General features: G+C 28.0%; 2 protein-coding genes across 2 annotated transcripts in view; one reads left to right on the forward strand and one right to left on the reverse strand.

Annotated features, from left to right (window-relative positions):
* Positions 1–11,231, reverse strand: part of LOC100161879 (DEP domain-containing protein 1A) — a 39,936-nt gene extending 28,705 nt beyond the window's left edge. The window contains exon 1 of the mRNA XM_029485408.1: positions 10,666–11,231. The gene's annotated coding sequence lies outside the window, so the exon portion shown is untranslated. The remainder of the gene's footprint in view (positions 1–10,665) is intronic.
* The window catches only part of LOC100164739 (acetyl-CoA carboxylase), a 30,581-nt gene continuing 14,679 nt past the window's right edge, over positions 4,763–20,664 (forward strand). The window contains exons 1-2 of the mRNA XM_029485397.1: positions 4,763–4,892; positions 7,599–7,878. Of these exons, the coding sequence (XP_029341257.1) occupies positions 4,778–4,892; positions 7,599–7,878 (395 nt within the window). The 5' untranslated portion in view covers positions 4,763–4,777. The remainder of the gene's footprint in view (positions 4,893–7,598; positions 7,879–20,664) is intronic.

The following is a 20,664-nucleotide window of genomic DNA, read 5'->3' on the forward strand; positions in this document are numbered from 1 at the left end:
TTTTTTTTTTCAGCTGTGATATCCAAGAATAAAAATATCGAAAAAATATGATATTTTGTATTTATATTATTCATTATGACACTAACAATAATTGGAATATTCAAAATCGTATCGATCATTCCCTACTAAACTTGTTGTTCAATTATAATCCGTTTTCAAAATTAAAATCGGTCAAACCAGATTCTTCCAGTTTTGTCTAGCTTATATGGGTCTAAAAGTCACTTTTTTTCATTGACTGGAGTCCCCTCCAGCCCACTTAAGGTTTATTTTATACCTAATACGGAATTTAAATATATTGAAATACATTATAACAAACAAAATTAATATTTAGATTGGTCAAATCTACATTAGATTTGACTTTTGACAAAACCGGCTGCAGTAATCCAATATTTTTTTAAAATTTTTTTGTATTTTTCGGGAATTATTTATACATTCAATTTATTTTTCGTATATTTTATAAAAATGCATAACATTTTAGCTTAAATTATCAACCCCCCTATATTAAATATTATTTATTTTGCTTCATTATTTTATATTTCGTATGTTTTTAGTTTTTACTTGTACAAAAACAAAAGCGGTGGCAGCGAATAGTCAATGCAGACAATGTACATGCAGTAATGTTTATATATTTACAAAGATATTTTTAAACTCAATATAGGCACTTAATATTTAGAAAAATATTAGCGTTTAAAAAAAAAAATATTTAAATAATTTCAAGTAAAAAAAAAATAACATTTTTTATAGTAAAATATGTCTTTACTTTTTTTTATTATTACAATTATTAGATTTTTACTTTAAAATACATTTTTAATTTCATATTCCTGAGAAGAATATTCTTTATATTAATTGATATATAAAAATTAAATTTTGAAAGAGTAGTTAATAGGTACATAAAGTTTAGATAAGCAGTTAAGTAGCGAACCAACATTTTTCGAGGTGTAACTCTATGGCACTCCACACCGTTCGACTTTAAATAATGAATAGAAACATTTTTTTTCAACATTTTTCATAGGTATAAATGTAATAATTATTATTCATTAACATTGATTTATTGTTAGTATATTACTAAATTAAAAATTGTTTTATTGAATAAATGAAAAATAGAAAAGATAGATAATATGATGTGTTGAAAACTGGTGATGTAGATTATTGAACTTAAAAAATATTAACAAAATAATAGTAGTAATCAAAAATAAAAATATATTTTACGTATTCATGTAGATGTTAAGATGAAGATATTATACTAAAATACATAAATCATAACATTAAGACTTAAATTATTTAGAAAACATAATATGCGCATACATATATGAAGTTTTTTCACAAAACTGGAGGAATACGCGGTTCTTTCTAAAATGGAGGAAGTCTGCATTTTAAATTTTTGATTTTTAAACTCATTGCCGTTTAGAATGGATTTCTACCTTGGTCTACTATAAATCAAGAGAATATTTAAAAATATACAACTTATGTGCTATATTTACATTCAACTAATTAATTACTTGTTTAAAGTTCTATTGTTATACCTACATTAAAATACTCTAAAACATTAGTTTTCCTGATTATGACATTAAAATATACGCTTTCATATAAAAAGTAAATAAAACTGATAATATTGACAACAATTGAAGAATATAATTTTTTTTAAATGTTATATTTATATCAAATTTGGTAAAAAAAAATCATTATAAAAATTTTGTTGGTTTTAAAAATTATGAATCCCAAAATATGCATAATTATACAATTTCATCACAAATAGAAAAAATATTTATTACAAAGTGCTAGAAACTGAGAATGAATTTTTAAGAGCATTTTTCAAATTTCGTAATACTGTTAGTGCTTTAAATCGTATGTTATTAAGGCATTTTTTTGTGTCTTTAGTAACGTAGCCTATTGGGTAATTTTTATTTTTGTATCTATAACGAGTGAAAAATAACCAAAAGGACACTTTCAGACACTATGAAATGTTTAAAATATTCAATTACATACGACATTAGTGGTTAGCGGCTCCTTGGTTCAGTTATATAGTGGCATAATAATTGTACGTAAGTGCAAAAGGTCAAATAAACGTTTATTGTGTCTACCAACTTAAACCTACTAGAGTTTAGTTTTACATGTGTTTCTTATAACTAAAGAGCTCTCCAATGAATTCGTCATACCGAAAATTTAACATTGAGCTATAGGTAACGTATGCGCTTATAAAATTGTATTATTATTGATGTGTGAAATGTATTATGTACGTGAGTTACTTTGTATTTATAACATTTCAAATTATAACAATTTAGTTAAAACTATATTAGTTAAAACACATTTATATTAAAATGTTTATCCAGTAAATTAAAAAATTATAGTTTGTATTTATTAATTTATAAATTATCATAGACTTATGAACTTTTGTTAACCAAAATAATACATCTTAATTCTTAATTATAAAAAAATAATAACGATATTTGACTTTCATCCTAAGACAACTTATGTGTTCTATAAAATATATTTAGCGTGATTATGTTTGTACTTCATAAATTAGTTTTCCTGGCCTCTAGCTGCTCTTATATCAAACATATTATATTATTGCTGCTGTAAATGTTTGAAGAAATCATTTATGATGTTCGAAATTTTAATCACAGGATGTATTATATTATACATCGGTTTATCGGTAGTGATTATTATAATTTGATGTTTTACAGAACATTAATAGTTATATCCATATGCATAGGTTTGATATTTTCTCTATTATTTGTTCTCTCGCTGTCTATCGTTCATGATCATTAAAGTCAATTTTAGTTTTGATACCTTCCTTGATATAAAATATATGTACGTATTTTTATAATATAACCATATTTTAACATGTCTGTAATCATATTTCGTAGAACCATTATCAACCATTATCAATTAATTATTTATCATTTATTCATTAGGCTCCACAATAATACTACGTTACTGAATTCTCAAGATCTCGACATTAGTATAATACTATATTGACATTTGATAATTATTTTATGAAAGTGTTTACATAGTATATCGGTTTTATTGTACCTAATATATTATTTACTATGACATGTTTGTATTTGCATACAAGGTTTTGTACCCGAATTATTTATTCACGTCTCAGGTGGTTGAACGTATTTGGCCATTCGGGTGTTCAAACTTCGGAATAAAAATTGTAATCAAATATCCGGATTAATATGTGTTAATACTGCTATACGGGTGTTAATAGAACGTCGCACCCGCATGTGTTCTCTCTGTCCTACAAATCACAAACTTACAATATAGTAAACTTTCATTCAGCTCAACCAATTTTATGTTGTTAAATATTAGAGTGAATGATCAAACTTAAAAAAGTAGAACATAATCTGTGTTTTCTCGTTATTTTTTGTTACGTCACTTTAATTTTTAAAGTTGAAATTAAAATTTAAAAATGCTCATAACTGATTAAAAAATTGAATTAGAATATCGAAAAAACCAAAATTCAAAAATGTGTTATGTGTAATTTGTAAGACGGAGACAACACGTGCAGATGAGACAATAAGACCAATAGCCATCTAGGAAGCATTTAATTTGCTAATTGCAAAATAATAAGCATCTATTTATTTTAGGATATATTATAGCATATTTATTAGAATATTAGCTCAACTTATAAAATATTACTATATAATTATTGAAACAGTTTGCTTTGCTTGAAAGTTAAAATATATTCTTTGTTTGTCAGTAATTATTACTAAATCTTACCTACAAATTTATTTAACAGCAATATATATATATGTGTTAAATTGTTTGGTAATAATGTTAAAAATGTTAATTTAAATGTATTGTTCATTTATTAGAACAAGTCTTATAAAATAGATAATATAAATGTAAAATGTTAAATTGAATATAAGTATTAAAAATTGAATTTAAATATAATATATTAATGAACTGTAATATTTTACTGTGAAAAATTTTTTAAAAAAAAAATTACATTGCAAAATAAACATCTAAGGTCTAAAACAAACTAATTTGCATTACAATGAACAGAATCGCGGTAATTAATTTAAATATTTTAAAATGCTGCTATATTTACTTTGTACCTATAGGTGTAATATAATATTTATTTTTTTAAATGTTGTTTTATATTATAGTAGTATAATGTTCTAAGTTATATACATTTGGTTTTTTAAAGCCGATGATGTCAAACCTATATATTTTAATTTTGTTCGTCTCTTTCAATACATTTTAGGCAGGTTTTTTTATTTTCCGATATCATAGGTATCAAAAGTTTGCATTAACTAGTTTGATAAACTAGAAATCCTTTAGTTTAAAGTTAACCACCTCGAGTAGAACGAGTTGAACCTCTTCGTAGTGGACACCCACCAAGGTTAAATTTTACAGCAGGTTTTTCCCTCGATAAGAATTAACTTGAAATTGTATGTTTAAACTATATTGAGTCCTAGTAATAAACTACTAAATGCAATAAGAGATCTAACATATGCATGTCTCAGTAGCTTACTTAAATTCACAATGCACTCATATGTAATTTTCTCCTCATATGTTTAATAATAATAACAATCGAGAAAACAAATTGTTTTTTTTTGACCATTGAACTTTTTGTTTTGTATTGTTCTTACTCATGTGAAAACGGCCAAACGCTCTCGGCTTTACCATCAGTGTGCCAAGGGTGAATATATTTGATTAAATCATTTGCTTAATTTTCAAAATCGAAATCTTTTATTAATGTAATAAAATATTCACGGACGTACCTATATTACATATATTTGGTTCAATGAATGTTAAATTAAATTAAATGTTTTATCTATTTTTCTTTATTGCGCGTGAGTATTTTTTAAAAATATATTATACTTTAAAAGTGTTATATACGGGTAAAAATGTGCCAGAAGAACCTGTACTAAAAATTTCAGGTTAGTTTAGAATTATTAAAGTATCGTATTCAATTAAAATATAATCGAAATAAACTTCTCTCCATATTTTCTCTACATAATGCATATATTATGTTATACAGTGATCAATTGTATTTTTTATTCAACAAAAATAGAAATATTAGTCATTATTTAAAAAAAAAAAACAAGGCGTGATACTGCAATTGAGTTTGAACTGTTTGGAGTGCTACATTACTCGATCTGCTCGCTTTAGTGCTAATATTATGTACCTATGTATTGTTTCTTTAAGATTTTTATTTAATAAATTGTTGTATTTTGAATTAGGTAGGTAAATCATTAAGTGGTCCCCGGTTAACAATAATAAAATATAGTACAAAGAACGGGGTTACTAGCCGATCAAATGCATTATATAATTAAATAGTATTATGGTAGGTATGTACTATATAATATATCGATTCCCTCGTGCCTAAAGTGACCAAGTGTTTTTTTCTAGTTTTGAGTAATGTTATTTTTAAAGTTGAGCACTTATTTAAAAATCGAGAATTTAACCAATGTTTATGAACTTGATACCAATAACACCACAATAGTATACTTAACACTACAGAATACTAGTTTACTCAATAATTACCTAAATTATAAATTACTAACATAATTTTATGGCAAAAAATGACCAAGTGAAAACGGGTTTTACTTGGTCATTTAAAAAGTGACTAGGTAAGTCACAAGTATAATACACTTGGTCATTAGTTTTTGGTCAAACACGTTACTATAACAAATTTGCAACAAATGACCAAGTGACATAGTCAATTTTTACACGTAAGAATTATATTGATACGTTGGTTGGTCAAAATTAAGTATTCAGTGGTTCTTAAACTAATAAAGATATCACTTGGCACTTTTTTCGTATACTAATATAGGGACAAAATAAGACATTTAAACATGTTATTTCACTTGGTCACTTTTTGCACGAGGGCGAAGATATTGTATATGTTATTCATACTATAAGATATATTATATCGAAATATAAGCGTCCAATATCCCAGATGTATAGGTATGAGGAAACATTTTTGAAATTGTTAGAATTATAAGTCTAAAATCCAAAAAGAGCATCGTCGGAAATTTAAAATTGTCACCGTTATTATAAGGCATTCATAATTAATACTAGACAGATAGATATATAATACCAATCTATCTACTGTCTAAGTATTTGTTACACACGCTGTAATTATACAAAACAAAATACAACTAATACCTATTTTAATTTTATTGTAGTTTTGTTTATTATGAAAAATATTGTACTTATTATAAGTGAATATTTTACTATTTGGTATTTATAAAATAAGATAATTAAGATATAATTAATTACCAATTTCCATCTATTGAGTACCTATGCATTTTTAACTATTGAATACGTGCTAAGCGTGTACAATAAAATGTTTATAATATTACGTAATATAATTCTTGTAACTAATTTTTAATTATATTAGTAGGTACTACGTCGATAATGATAATATATTATATTATCATGATTGAAATTTTCAAATAGATTTTTTTTTATACATCTGTAAAGTTGCATGACATTGACATAACTTTCTTTTCACGCACATCCGCGATTAACTATTAAGTTGTTTGATTTAATTCCCTCCTTCCTAGATACTAATTAATTTCATAGTTATGTTTTGACCCTGACATGATTATTAGTTTAAAAACCTGACACGATGAAGGTGCTATTTTAACTTAAAAATTGGTTATATCATACTATCTTATATTTTATAATCTAGATTTCAGAATTCCCATTAATTAAATATAATTAAATATTTTTCTATAATATCAGTGAATTATACAAAGATACAGAGTTATTCAATTTATAAAATAGTGTTTTAATTTCTGGCTAAGTAATATATATATATATTCAATGAAATACACTGTTACAAAAATACCTAAAACATTTAAATAGTAAGAAATAGTCTTAAGTTGTTTGAAAAAAAATTTGTTTAAGGAAATTAGTTCTTCAAAACTTCTGTAAAACGAAAGCTCCAATTATTAAAAATTTATAATTAAAACCAACTTAAATAATTCAATAATTTATCCTATTATTATAAAATGTATAGGTAATAACTAATAACTAATAAATGTATTAATAATATATTTTTATTTATTATTTTTATTAAAATTAACCCGTAAGACATGTTACATACAACATACCCAATAAATTATAAATTTTGTGTAATAATATATAATATATATACATAGTTTCTATGCATTGCTTAAAGATGGTACATACACAAATTATGTTTTATATTTTATCATTGTATACCTATTGAAATACTTATTTTAATCGTTATTTATTATGCATGGTAAATGGGTAGGTACGTAGTATAGTAACGTATATATTATTTCATGTAATTATTATGTTTTTGTAGGACGTAGATATTGTACAAGAACTATAAATACATATATTATGTCGAACTATATACTTTATTTGGAAATCGTTTTATTAATCTTTATTTCAATTTTAACATATTTATAGTCTGGACGAAATTGCTAGACTGTTTTGTCTTGCTCTGTACTCATTACAGTAGATTTACAATTATACATATTTATTAAGTACTTTTTGTTTGATGGGATGGTTAGATATTATTTATTCGGTGTAAGGAGATTCATTTTTTAAATATTTAAACCTACTGATGGTTGTAAATGATAATGTAATTCGTTTTTTTTTTGTAGAGAGCACAGATTGCAATAACTCTGAAGAAGCTGTTTTAATTGATGATAAGATGAGTTCCGAAACTAGTGGTGGTGTGAATTTTATTGTCGGTGACGAGGATGGCGTCGATCAAGCGCCTTCCGAACTCGTCAATGGAGATTTGATGAAAGCTTTAGAAGAAGAAAAACACGAAAATACTGATTCTTTTCCTTTAGGTAAAGAAACACGTATGGGTGTAACATCAAATAGCAGCTCTTATAACAACATGTTTGGCTTAACGGAAAAGAGGAAACGATTAAGGTATCTAATTTATTTACTTTCATTATGATAAATTTATAATATTTTGTTATTGGCGTACATTTTAATAATGTTAGTCGTTTAAATTTAATAATTTTAACACCGACTTGCTAAATATGTGTGCAATTTTACATTATAATCTTAAAACGCATTCGTAAAATAAAAATGCAGCATTTTATATTAATATTTATTAATAATTATTATTATAGATGTGAATAGCATTTTTAAGAATTTTGGCTTTTATAAATGTATATTCTCACAATATTAAATACGTGAATTCAAATAATTGGAAAGCTGAATAATTTGTTTTTATAATAATACAATCTGTAAAAATACATGCAATACTTATTTGATTAAAAAAGGCAATGTCGAATAGGTTATTACTTATTTATTTAATATTTAGTATTATCTGGAATAGTCTGATTTTTCTGATATATCATTCTAATACATATTATAGGGAGCAAAGCCTCTATTAAACTAATAGTAAAGCGTTTAAGTATTTAACTAAGTTATTTGTTGATTTAAATAAACTTTGAACTTGGAATATTATTGGACTTTTTTATTGGTGGGTTTTAAAATGTATAACAAATTTAAATAAATCAAATTTACATATACACGAATTATATTCCGTTGTTTTTTTTAACATTTAGATTATAGTTCTTAAAATAACTCCCGTTCAAGTTGTACAGTTTTAATCAAGGGCAAGGAAGTTATCATTTGTATAATATGGGATATATATTTTTACACATATTTACATAATAGTGGTTAAAAGTTACATGAAATACGAATAGAAAATCGATTGTTAATTATATTACACGATATACAACATTATTTAATTAAAATGAGCTGTTTTAAAATAATAAATATTATATTATTTAGTAGAAAGATAAATATTTATCTTTATGCCTTTGCTTTATTATATTTTTATTGATACAACTATTTGTGGTTATTTGATTTTAACTAACATTTAGTTACATATTATCTGTATATTTAAAGTGGAAATTTGCTGTCTCTTCTCTTGTTTAATTTTAAGATTTGTATATAATTTACTTTATGTGTTATTTTCTCCATTTTGCAAGTTTTGATCAATATCATAAATTAAAATATAACCGCTCAAAAATAGGTTTACTTAAACCAGCATGTGAAGTATGTTGGGTTTTTTTTTAATAAAACATTTAAAATTATAATAGATTTTATTAATTTATCAAATATTCGTATTTATCTAGGGAAAAATTATTACGAATGAACTAAAAACATTAGAATATTATTGATTATTTTCCTTAATAGAATTAACGTTTTCGTAATTCGTGTTCCGTGTTATTAACACTATTTTATTTTTTTATTTTTTGAACATAATTCGATTGTTAAAACGCAAATTAGTTCAAATGTAATTATTAATGGCTATTAATATTTTTCATATTACATTAGGCGAGAATCTACTTATTAAGCTCATTAATAATAATATTTAAACACTGAGCCATTATTTTTCGTTACTTAATTCGTTTTTAAGTCCTTAATAAGAGTTTATGCGTAACTTACAACAGCAGTAGCACAACACAATACATTATTTGATCGTGAAGCGCTGTGTTACGCAGGCGAAATAAAAGTTATTATGACTTGAAATAACGACTGTATACATTGCCGGCATTGTCATCTTTAAAAAATTGTTCCACACTCAAACCTCTAATTGATTTTACACCTATTCATGTTCCGTGCCGTGCCGAATGCGTGTAAATAATATATTAAAATATACGTTGTTAATTATTGTAATTTTGAGTTTTGACCATAAAATTGTGGTAAACGAGTGAGCTGTCGCATGTTCAGCGAATTATTGTCCAGGTAAAGCTATCTACCAGAGACAATTATTATACCATTATAATTTCTGCTCATAGTGCTAGAACACACTTTTTATTGTAATTTCTTAACCACAGCATCATAGTTTTCGAAAAATCTGAACAATTTTGTACTTCTAAAATATAAAATAAAATTGATGCAAAAGTAGTTTTAAAAAAAAGTGAATTGATCATTTGTTTATACAGCAAATGATACGATGATTTTATATACAGGCGGTAAGGACTTACAACATTTTTAGAATTTTTATTGGTCAACGTGCTAGATTAGAAACTTTCGTAATCAGAATTTAAAATAAACGTAATTTTTATTTTTAAATAATGGATTGATCGATTACGTTCTAGAGGTCTATCTTTATCCTCGCATATTATGTTCTTCTTGTCTCACAACAACGCACATTTTCGTTCAACAGAATACATTTTGTGTTGTAAGCTTGGATTAGCCTGTTATCAAACTTCATTTTAATTTTAAAGTGAGTTATAAGAATGTAAAATATTACAATTTTCATATGCTCATAACTTACTTCAAAATTAAAATATTAATTAATGGTATTTGATGTGTAAGACAGAGACAATACAACTATCATCCTTCTAATAAAATTATAGATAAAATATGATCTAAATCTATTGAATAATCGATATTATTGGAATGTAAGAACCAAATGCCTTTTTTTTACATTTTATAAAATATTAATTTGATTGATTTTTTAACTAAAAATATAAAAGTAGCAAAATACCATTATTTTATAATATTATATAATATTATACACGTAGACGCAGCAGAAATCTAAATACATTAAATAGTATATTTATAGAACGTTATATTATTTTACGTTATCGTTTGAAACTATATATATACCAATAAATTATATTACATAATATTATATTATAATATTGTCTAATAAAAATTTAAACGGATTTTTTACGTATAATAGATTACCTGTATTAAACAGCCTGGTTTGGTTTGTATTTGCAGTTTAATTTCGATACTTCGATACTTGATTTTTCGTATACGCAATTTCGAAATATCCCGTCGTCGAAATCGGCGGCCGCTTCGTTGTTCGACTGTAAAAACGAACCTTGTATCTTGGGGAAAGGTGGCTTAGTGAGGGGCTGCGGATTCGAAATTTACATATTTATTCATCGCTTCTCTGTCGTATCTTGCCGATAACACCCGTCGAGTCGAGTAGGTATGTAAATGATAATAATATATTATTATCTTCCGCCAGTGTGCCATAAATCATCAATATACTACGTTGCAATATCGTGTATCTGGTGGCTGGTTGCATACAATATGTATACATTAATTTCACGTTATCGACTGTATATAACTAAATATTATCGCGGTTTTACACCGCAGTCTTCTTCGCGTTCGACTGCTCTACGTACGCGCGAACCGTGTCATTCTATCTTGCGTTTTCTGCGTTGCAGTTGTGTTAATCTACTGTTTGTGAAATTTGAATACCTGTGGGAACGCTACTGTAGTACACAATACAGGTACCCAGGTCGTCATAGGCAACTCATTAATATCATTAATTACATTTATACCAATCACGTCGGAAACCTTAAAAATCAAAACAATTATTAATTAATGTGCTCCCGCGCTGCACAACAATCGTATATAGGTGTTTTTCGTATCCCACTCATTATCCGACCAGTTTGCGCGTTTATCATAATTCATAACATAATTTCCTCGGTTTCTCACGTGTCGTTACTCGTGTATTTATAATAATAATAATAATAATATTTAGGTAAAGTTATACAATCGCCGCCGCGAACAAGACCTACAGAGTACAGACACGCGTGCACGACACATTTACCGCCACCGGTGGTCGACGTCGTCGCCGACCTTGACGGACGCGTGCAGTCGCGTGCTGTTCGCACGACGACCGCGATGGGATCCCCTTGCACCGTTCTATAATAGCGATCATATTATTATTATATACCTAGCTATCCACGTAATGACCGCCACGACGGTCAATCATTATCATTACGATTGTCGTAACGCCATTATTAACAACGCCTAACGACGTGAAATATGTTATTATAAGAAAAAATAATAATAATAATATACTCAACGACGCACTTGTCTATAAATAATTATATTACGACCAAAAATGCCCAATAATTATTGTTGTGCAGTGGTGGGTGGCGATACGTTATGATATTCCGATATTCGTGTCTCAACAGTCCGACCGAGTTGTTGGTAGGTTGTTGGTGTGTAACTCGTACGCCAAAGAAATAAAAAAAACAAAAATTATATGCTTGACTCCCATACCCATAACATGTCATTCTAATAATATTAAAATAAATCGTATATAAATCGCATATTGCATATAAATCGTACGTGAAGTTACGACCGTCCTGTGACGCGTTCGACTACCTACGCAACCACTACCATCGCCAAAGTCGTCACCACCACCACACAACACCGACCGTCGGCTGTTCAGCAGCGGGTCCTCTGCCGCCGACTACAATCGTCGGCGCCGCGGTCACGATATTACCATCGACAAGCGACGACGAGTTTATCTTCGTCCTCGTCCGCGTATCTGAAGTCCGCGCTGAAACACCCGTGTTGTCGCGAACGCGCGTCGTGCTCGTGCAAAACAGCCGCCGATCGCGCGCGACACCGGCCTAACGATGCTCCAACAGCGCAGGAACTCCAGGCGGTTCGTCTTGTCCGAGCTGCGGACGTTCGGCAGCGGTGGCGTTGCTGCCGCTGCATCTGTCGCTGCAGCCGGTGACGAAGTGGAACTCGCGGACATCGACGACGACCCGTCGTCAACGGCTGCCGGCGATTCGGATGACGCGGATGACGGCTTTTGCATACAGTTGGAACCAATGGCGGCCCCATCTCCGCGGCCGAAATTGGCGCTGGCCGACCTAGCTTCCCTGCAGCACCTGTACGATGACGGGCTGCCGCCGTCCAATCACGAAATCGCTCAATGGAAATCAATTAAAAACCTCAAGTCCGGCATCACGTAAGTGTCCTGCCATACTGCTGCAGCATAGCCCGTATACAGCCGCCGTCTAATATATTATAGCAACCGCGTCTGCCGTTTAATTTTATCGTATATATTATAATATATGGATTGCAGTAGTGCACTGTATTTCATTTGATCGGAAGTCTTCCTATATATTATGACGTATAATATTTTTATATTGTACCTTACCGCACGAATATCGTTAAGTGGTCATCAATAGTGAAGTTTTGTTATTTTTTTATCGCTTCAGAGCTCTATTATATTATTGTTTAAAATGTTGACAATAATTTTCAAGTATAATCAAAGGCACCCGTGTTCAAAAATTAAGAGAATTGTCGACACCTTTGATGACCTAATGCCCAATAAGTTTATTTTTTACCCGAACTTGTATAAACACATTATTACCAGTATGACTTTCCACGATTAAACGACATACACTGCAGTACCTACTGATATCTATGATAATAATAACAATATAATATTACCTAATTTATTTATACTTCGATTAACGTGCACCTTTACCTATCTAGTTGTTATATGTTATATACTTGCATATACCGCACTATTATTGGAAATAATACCCGGTTTCAGGTCTATATCACACACCTTTACGGACTAAAACTACCTACACATGACTATGTTTAATATATATTTATATTGTCTATGGCTATAATTAATACATACATGTATATTATGTGGTGTAAGATACGTATATATATGATATGTATATATGATATGTATATACGGTGACCAAAATATTTCTATTTTTTTAAACTTTTTTTCATCGTAAACACCATTTACAAACATCGTAATGATTTATTTAGGCAGTGATACACAAATCTAAAGGTGGGTTTACATTAGAAGTTAGAACCTAAACACGAATGAATGAACAAACGAACGAACGAATGAATTCGAACCCATATCGAACAAAGCGTATTGACCGCCTTTGGAGTGAATGCGAATGCATTCGTTCGTGTTCGGCTAGACCGTTTTCATTGGTTCATTCTGTAGCATTCGCTTGCATTTGTTCGTGTTCGGCCTCTAGTGTAAACCCAGCTTTACATTTTTTCTGTTGTTGAAAATATCATTTCTATTTACATAATTTTTCAAATTCCTTATTTTGATCCGTCACGTAATAATGTACTATAATAAATTATACATCCCTCTGTCGTCTGCATTCAAATTCGAGCTCTGGTTTCGACATGCCGTTTTAGTATTTTCGTCATTATGACTTCCGCACAAAAACCTCGTACGCTGCAGAGACAGTCGGTAACTGCAGGGTGATCAGTCTTATATGACTGTATATCAGTTTTATCTTGCCCTACTAATTTCCTAAGTAAATTTTTGTGTTTTTTTTTTTAAATATATGTTTTACAATACGATTTCAAGTAGGTATTGATCAATAACTCTACATTTTACAGATATAATAAAATATTTTACCCTAGAGGTTTTCAAAAATTGGAATCACCATATAAACTTCATATGATTATAAATAAAAATAAATATTGTACTTCAATATTCTATATTATTATACATCAACATTTTTAAAAAAGTATTATAAAATGCTTCAAATTGTGAAATTAAAATTATAAGTTATCATTAAAAAAAATAGTGAAAAATTATAATTTTTTGTAAACATGAAATATTACCAATACTTTATACTCTTTAGAAAAACACTTTTTAAAAAAATCAGTAATTTACTGAAAATTAGTTTAGTCATGCAAAATGAACACCGCTAATGACCTGGTAGCGATATTTTGTCGAGAAGATGTTTCTGTGTCGCGGTTATAATAATAATAATAATAATAATAATTTATTGCTGCGTAGGACAGGTTTTAATGCCGAAAATGTATATACATGACAGCCGACAGGTCTTATTACGACGCCACGAGCCTGTTTTTACTTTGTTGTTATTCCGCCATCTAAAACTTGCCTAGTTGCTTATATAACATGTATGTGACTTTCCTGCAACTGAATTCTGTATATAGGCTCAAACGAACTCCAATACTTTAAACATATTAAACTCACAAAGTCACAAACACCACTGCAGTCATTATAAGCCAACCTGTAATAATTGAGCTGTCCTATAAAATATAATATTATAATACAGTATAATATTTAATTTGTTTATATTATTTCACTGCTTAAATAATAATCAGCAAGTTTTCTGTTTTTACGCTTCTTTTAAACCGCTGTGAAACGTCAATTTGTCTTTAATATTATACTGTTTACGCACCTATAATTATTATGTATTTCGTTGTTACAATAACGTGTTGACTTTTTGCGTTAAAACCGTATTTGATCGTCGGTTTAGCACGTTTTAGCGCATCAAGTTGTTAGTGTAAACACACAGACACACAACTACCCTGCACAGTCCATAGCACGCCATAATATGACCTACAATATAATTTATTTATTATTATGGTTTTCTTTATGTTTATTATAATTCAAAACACAAACACAAAATTATAACGTTTACCTAATAAAACCTTGCGGAAACCTGTGTACATACACATTTTGACATATATTTCTCATTTCAAAAACTGACTGGAATAATTGTGGTTAACGTAGGTGAGTGAGTGAGGTAAACCGGTTCTCGTTTAGCCATGGATTTCGGATAACCAGAAATTTTTCAATCATTTCAAAAAAATAAATTATTATTCATTACTTCATTAGTGTTAGTGTTTGTGCACGATATATTGCAATAACGTTGAGCAATACTCGCATCATGTACAATTATCATCGTCTAGGTAGAGACGAAAAAAATATAATTTAAAAAAATATCAAATATATAATCTTATAAATTCAAGGGAAATAACAACTGCTAATAATGTTATGTTGTTGAGAATACAATATAGTGTACAATAAGCGTGGTATCGTTTGACGTAGGTATAATACAATTGCCGTTACTAATTATAGTCGACTGACAAAGCACAACAATATCATAACATTATTAAACGACATTTTTGTTTGAAATGTAAATCAATTACATTAACAATTCAGTTGGGTGTCTGGGCTGAGAATTAAAAAAACATTGTTAAAAAAATTATAATAATATTATTATTGCAGTATTCAAAAGTATGATGTTACATAGAAACGGACAAGGTTTATGAGTTATGAGCTTATGACTAACTAATACATTCTAATTTCTTTATTTCTGATTTTTGTTTTGTTTGCACTAGCTTGCACGAATTGGTTCAAGGGAATTTCATAGAATCTCATCTTTCTTTTGAACTGTCAATTAATCATTTTTGGTTTATAATTTTTGAGATCAGTAGATTTTGCCATTGAATGAAAAATAAAAGTTAAAAGTTTATTTTTAACAAAGCTTGAGTGTTAGATAATTGGCACTTATAAACAATATTTATTACATATCAATATTTATTATTTATTTTGATTTTATAGTATATCTTTACTTACTAAATCGGTAATGTAATTTATCTTGATATGTGTCATATGCATCTGTGTGTGTGTGTGTGTGTGTGTGTATTGCTTAATTTATCATTGAAATAGGTAATATGACATAAGAGATTTATCAAACTATATTTTATTATATTGTGTTCATATTACATTCGTGTGTCGAAACACTTATCTTTGACATTTTCTTAAGAGGATGTTAGTGTACGTAGCGTACATTTCACTGTATTTGTTTTCTATCTTTCGCCCTCGCGAAACATAGACAAAACGCATTTACGCAGAATCATTTTTTTTAGGTTTTTGAGTAATCTTAGAGTAAAATCATCCGTAGCAAAAACGATAAAGAATAATATTTTTTAGGGTATGAGCTATCGATTTGTCTAAATATTGTTTCAAAACAATTTAAACATCATTTTAATGTATAGAATTTATTTTTATTTTTAAAGTCACATAATAATAAAAATATATAAAACCGATACGTCATACTCTCAATAATATATTATTGTGTGGAAGTGTTGGGAAGTGAGCTATTTCAGTCGCAAATGGAGTGTGCTGCACGGGCCGCAGGCGAGAGCCGTATTTCGCCCGCGACTGAATTGCCTTCCCGCACGAGCCACATATACTATTTTTTTCACGCCTCTGCATTCATCGATCACGTTAAAGGTAATGCACTTTGCAGGCATAACATCTTAATGCTTTGTAAAAACTGTGGTATAGATTTCAGTATCTGGTTGTGCAGGGGTACCCATCACTTTTGGGGATTTCCACTTAACCGCCCGCTGGACGAAAACGGTCGCTTTACATCATTGAAAACTAAACTTTTGATGCAGGCGTGACAAAAAAATATTATCCTCTATAATATTTATGATTCTAAGATTACTAAAAAATCATAAAAAACAATTTTTGGTGAAAGCGTTTGATCTATGAGTCTGAGAGAGAAAACAAATTTTGTGCTGATATCCTCTTAGCAAGAGGACGTCACAGCCACGTGCGTTGTTTCAGTCTTACAAACGTATAACATAGTAAATAGTACAAACATTTACTACTTTAAAATGCTCATAACCCGCTTCAAAATTAAAATGTAAAAAAAACATAAGTCATTGGCTAGATAATATTCTTACTTCTAAGTTTGGTAATAGATCAATTCACTCTAAAATTAAATATAACAGAACTAAATTAATCACTTATTTTTCTGATGTAAGTGAACTTCACTTTTTCATAATTTTAGGTACTTTATAGTTTTGAAAATTAATATTTTGTATTATAGTTCTATAAAATACTACTTGGGTATCATTTACAAATTAAATTGGTAAATTAGTTATTTATTTAAGTGAGCAGTATTCTACCATAATAGCAGTATACACTGCTTTGAAAATCTAATAAGATTAATATTAATATTAAACGATTTATGTTTTAAAGTGGTATATAAAATTTTTAAACATTTGTATAGATGGTATTTGGGTTATAAAAACGTTGACAATTCCTGATTTAGGTAGCTCAAAAAATGTATTATTTACAATTTCATGTTAAAACAAAAATGTTAAGCTAGTAAGTTAATGTTAAGTGTATTTTCCCCATTCTGTAAAATCAAAATTCTCTAAATATACAACTAATACTATTAAATTTTTAGTACTATGTTACATTATTTGTTATGTTTTCGTGTAAGAGAAATACTCTTAACATTTCAATTAGGTACTAGAAATCATAAAAAAAATTAATCTCAAGAGCCATTTTATAAATTATATCTTATAAGCTCCCTCTTTTACTGTTCTCAGCTTCAGAAGTAATTCTAATATCCTATTTAAGTTAATTTTATAAATAAACTTGCTGAATATAATGAGTGTTTCACAGTGTTTTGTCTGTGCAAATAACTTTGTTTTTATCTGATTAAAATTGTTTCTGTGTGTATAATTTATTATTTATTCATTTATATATTTATGCATTTATATGCATAATAATAATTTAATGTAAAGTTATCCAATTACAAAATAGGTTTCCCTAACCGAGTTTAACCTAGTTTCCACATAAGTTACATCATTATTAATCTTTAGTTCAAAAACCCGGTGTTCAAAGTATTTTACCATAATTTCGAGTACTGAGCAAACTAACACTAATGCAGTAATCTGCCAGTTAAATGTTTTTTCACCAGAAATTTTTTATGGGGAGGGGGGTCAAGTCTCACAAAAAAATACAAAAACTACAAATACAATATTTCTTTTATCAACACTTTTTATTTATTTATTAATCTTGATGAAGTTTTAAGGTCAACACAGTCAATGGGAGGGGGGGCTATAGCCTCCTTAGCCCCCTGGCTACATCACTGATTGTCATACTGTTTGGTAAGATTAATCTTGACGTAAATTAATATTAGATAAATATGATCAAAGTCAAATGGTTCGTGCATTAACCACCATTCTTAATTTCAACCATCTCAGTCTACAAGTACAATAGCTTTTGTTATTTTAATGAATTGCCACACTAAATACACAAAGTCGAGACAAAATAAATAAATACTATTTATTATTTTATTGTGATACTACAATATAATACTTTTAGCTGTAAAATATGCAGCATCATTCATTTATTTCTTATATGGTAGACCACAATTTTTGGTAGATCTGATATGACACAATTGACTAATTTGTTATTCTCTTAAAGTTTTTAAAGTAGGTATAACTATTAGGTAGGTATATTATGTTGGATTTCTTAAGTACTGTCCTGAAATTTATAGTTTTTTGTAATGAGTTGCCTCAAAAATTGTAATACAAGTTGGGTTCAAGTTTCAACCAGTCGGGGACTAGATGGGTTGCAAGAGTGCTAACCCATAGGCCATGTCCTTGTTATACTTTGCCACTATACATAAATACTTGCCCTATAAATTGTAAATAGTATTACCTATTATATTTTTACGCTATTGGGAATATGAATTCGCCCAAAATGTTGGTTGTTTGCCCTTTAAATTATGTAGAAACCCTTGCCCTTTGTTACCAGTCTGCGCCTGGTTAAAACTATAATATACTTTTTTATTTTTAAGTAAAAAGATAAAAAAAGTTATTCATTTTAAAATAAATTAATACCTTAAATTCTTAATATGTTAAAAAAATAATTGATCCAAATAGTAATCAAAAGTTTAGATAATTCGCGGAATCTTTTCTTATAAACTGTGATAAAAGGTCAACGCAAAAAGTAGATAAAATATAATTAAACATTTTTGATTAATACAATCATATAATATTAATAAAGTAAAATGGTTAGTATTATAGTAACATAAATAAGTACGATAATATAAATTTTAAATTTTAGTACCTAAATCAGTACAATTTATCAACATAAATTTATATTTCTTACTAAGCTCTTGGTTGTAATTTATTGGTAGATATTTAATAAGGCATAGAACTCCTTTTGATATATATAAAAATAATAAATATTTTTTGTTTCAGAAGAATCATTTTTACTCTTAGGAATGTTTAAGCAATACTAAATTAAAACATCTCTTTTCCCTAAAAGGATAAATTACAATTGTTTACTGACCACACCTTATCTGTTGAACATTTTCAATACATTTTATATTGGTAACATAATGATTGCACACATAGATTTCTAAAATTGCTTCACTGTTTATTAATATTTTACAAACGTATCATCAGATTTACTTATAAGTCATAATTATAAATAAAACATGTTCAGAAAATATTGTGCTAAATTTGTAATTTTTATTTTGTATGTATAACAGCATATTTTAGCCATATACTCATTTACTGAAATTCCACTATTGACTCTTAATTGTACAGGTTATTGGCACATTTATTTTAAATTATTATAAGTTATTAGATTATAGTTATAATTTATAACTATAATCTTAATAATTTATGAAATAATAGTAAAAATAATATTAACTGTGGTTATTTTATTTTGAAGCTTTCAACTAAGGAAAATGTATCTATACTCGAAATTATATATTAAATACAAGATCTTACAAATAATTTACAAAATTCACATAACCTAACTTTTTAAAATCATAATTCCAAATGGTTTTTAAATGTTTTTTCTTGTAGTATTTAGACTGCAAAAGTGTTCCACAATCTTTAATCTTTATATTATCTTTTTATCTATTGAATATAATTCAATTGCACTTTCAATTCTAATTTTACAAATTCCCAGTTTCAAAAGAAATACTAAAATTATTTTGAGATCCTAATACTTTTTAGAGGGGTTCAGTGATTCAAAATATTTAATTATAATTTGGCGGTAACATGCAGTGTATACCTCTTTACTGTACAGTAATATACAAAAATAAAAAAAATATCAATTTTAAACTGATTTGTTAATGTTAATTTTAATAGTTGTGAGTAAAACTTTAAAAGTTAAATTCAAAGTTATTTATATTTATATTATAGAATATATATTTTATTAAATATTACTTGGCCCATCTCTTTCTTTGTCAAGTATATCATGGACATAGAACTAGAAGAATACAGTAAGTCAAGAAACAATAATTAGCTAACTCGGGTTTATTACAGATTTTTCTATAGTAAATT

This window comes from Acyrthosiphon pisum, chromosome X (genome assembly GCF_005508785.2).
Source record: "Acyrthosiphon pisum isolate AL4f chromosome X, pea_aphid_22Mar2018_4r6ur, whole genome shotgun sequence".
NCBI classification, from domain to species: Eukaryota; Metazoa; Arthropoda; class Insecta; order Hemiptera; family Aphididae; genus Acyrthosiphon; species Acyrthosiphon pisum.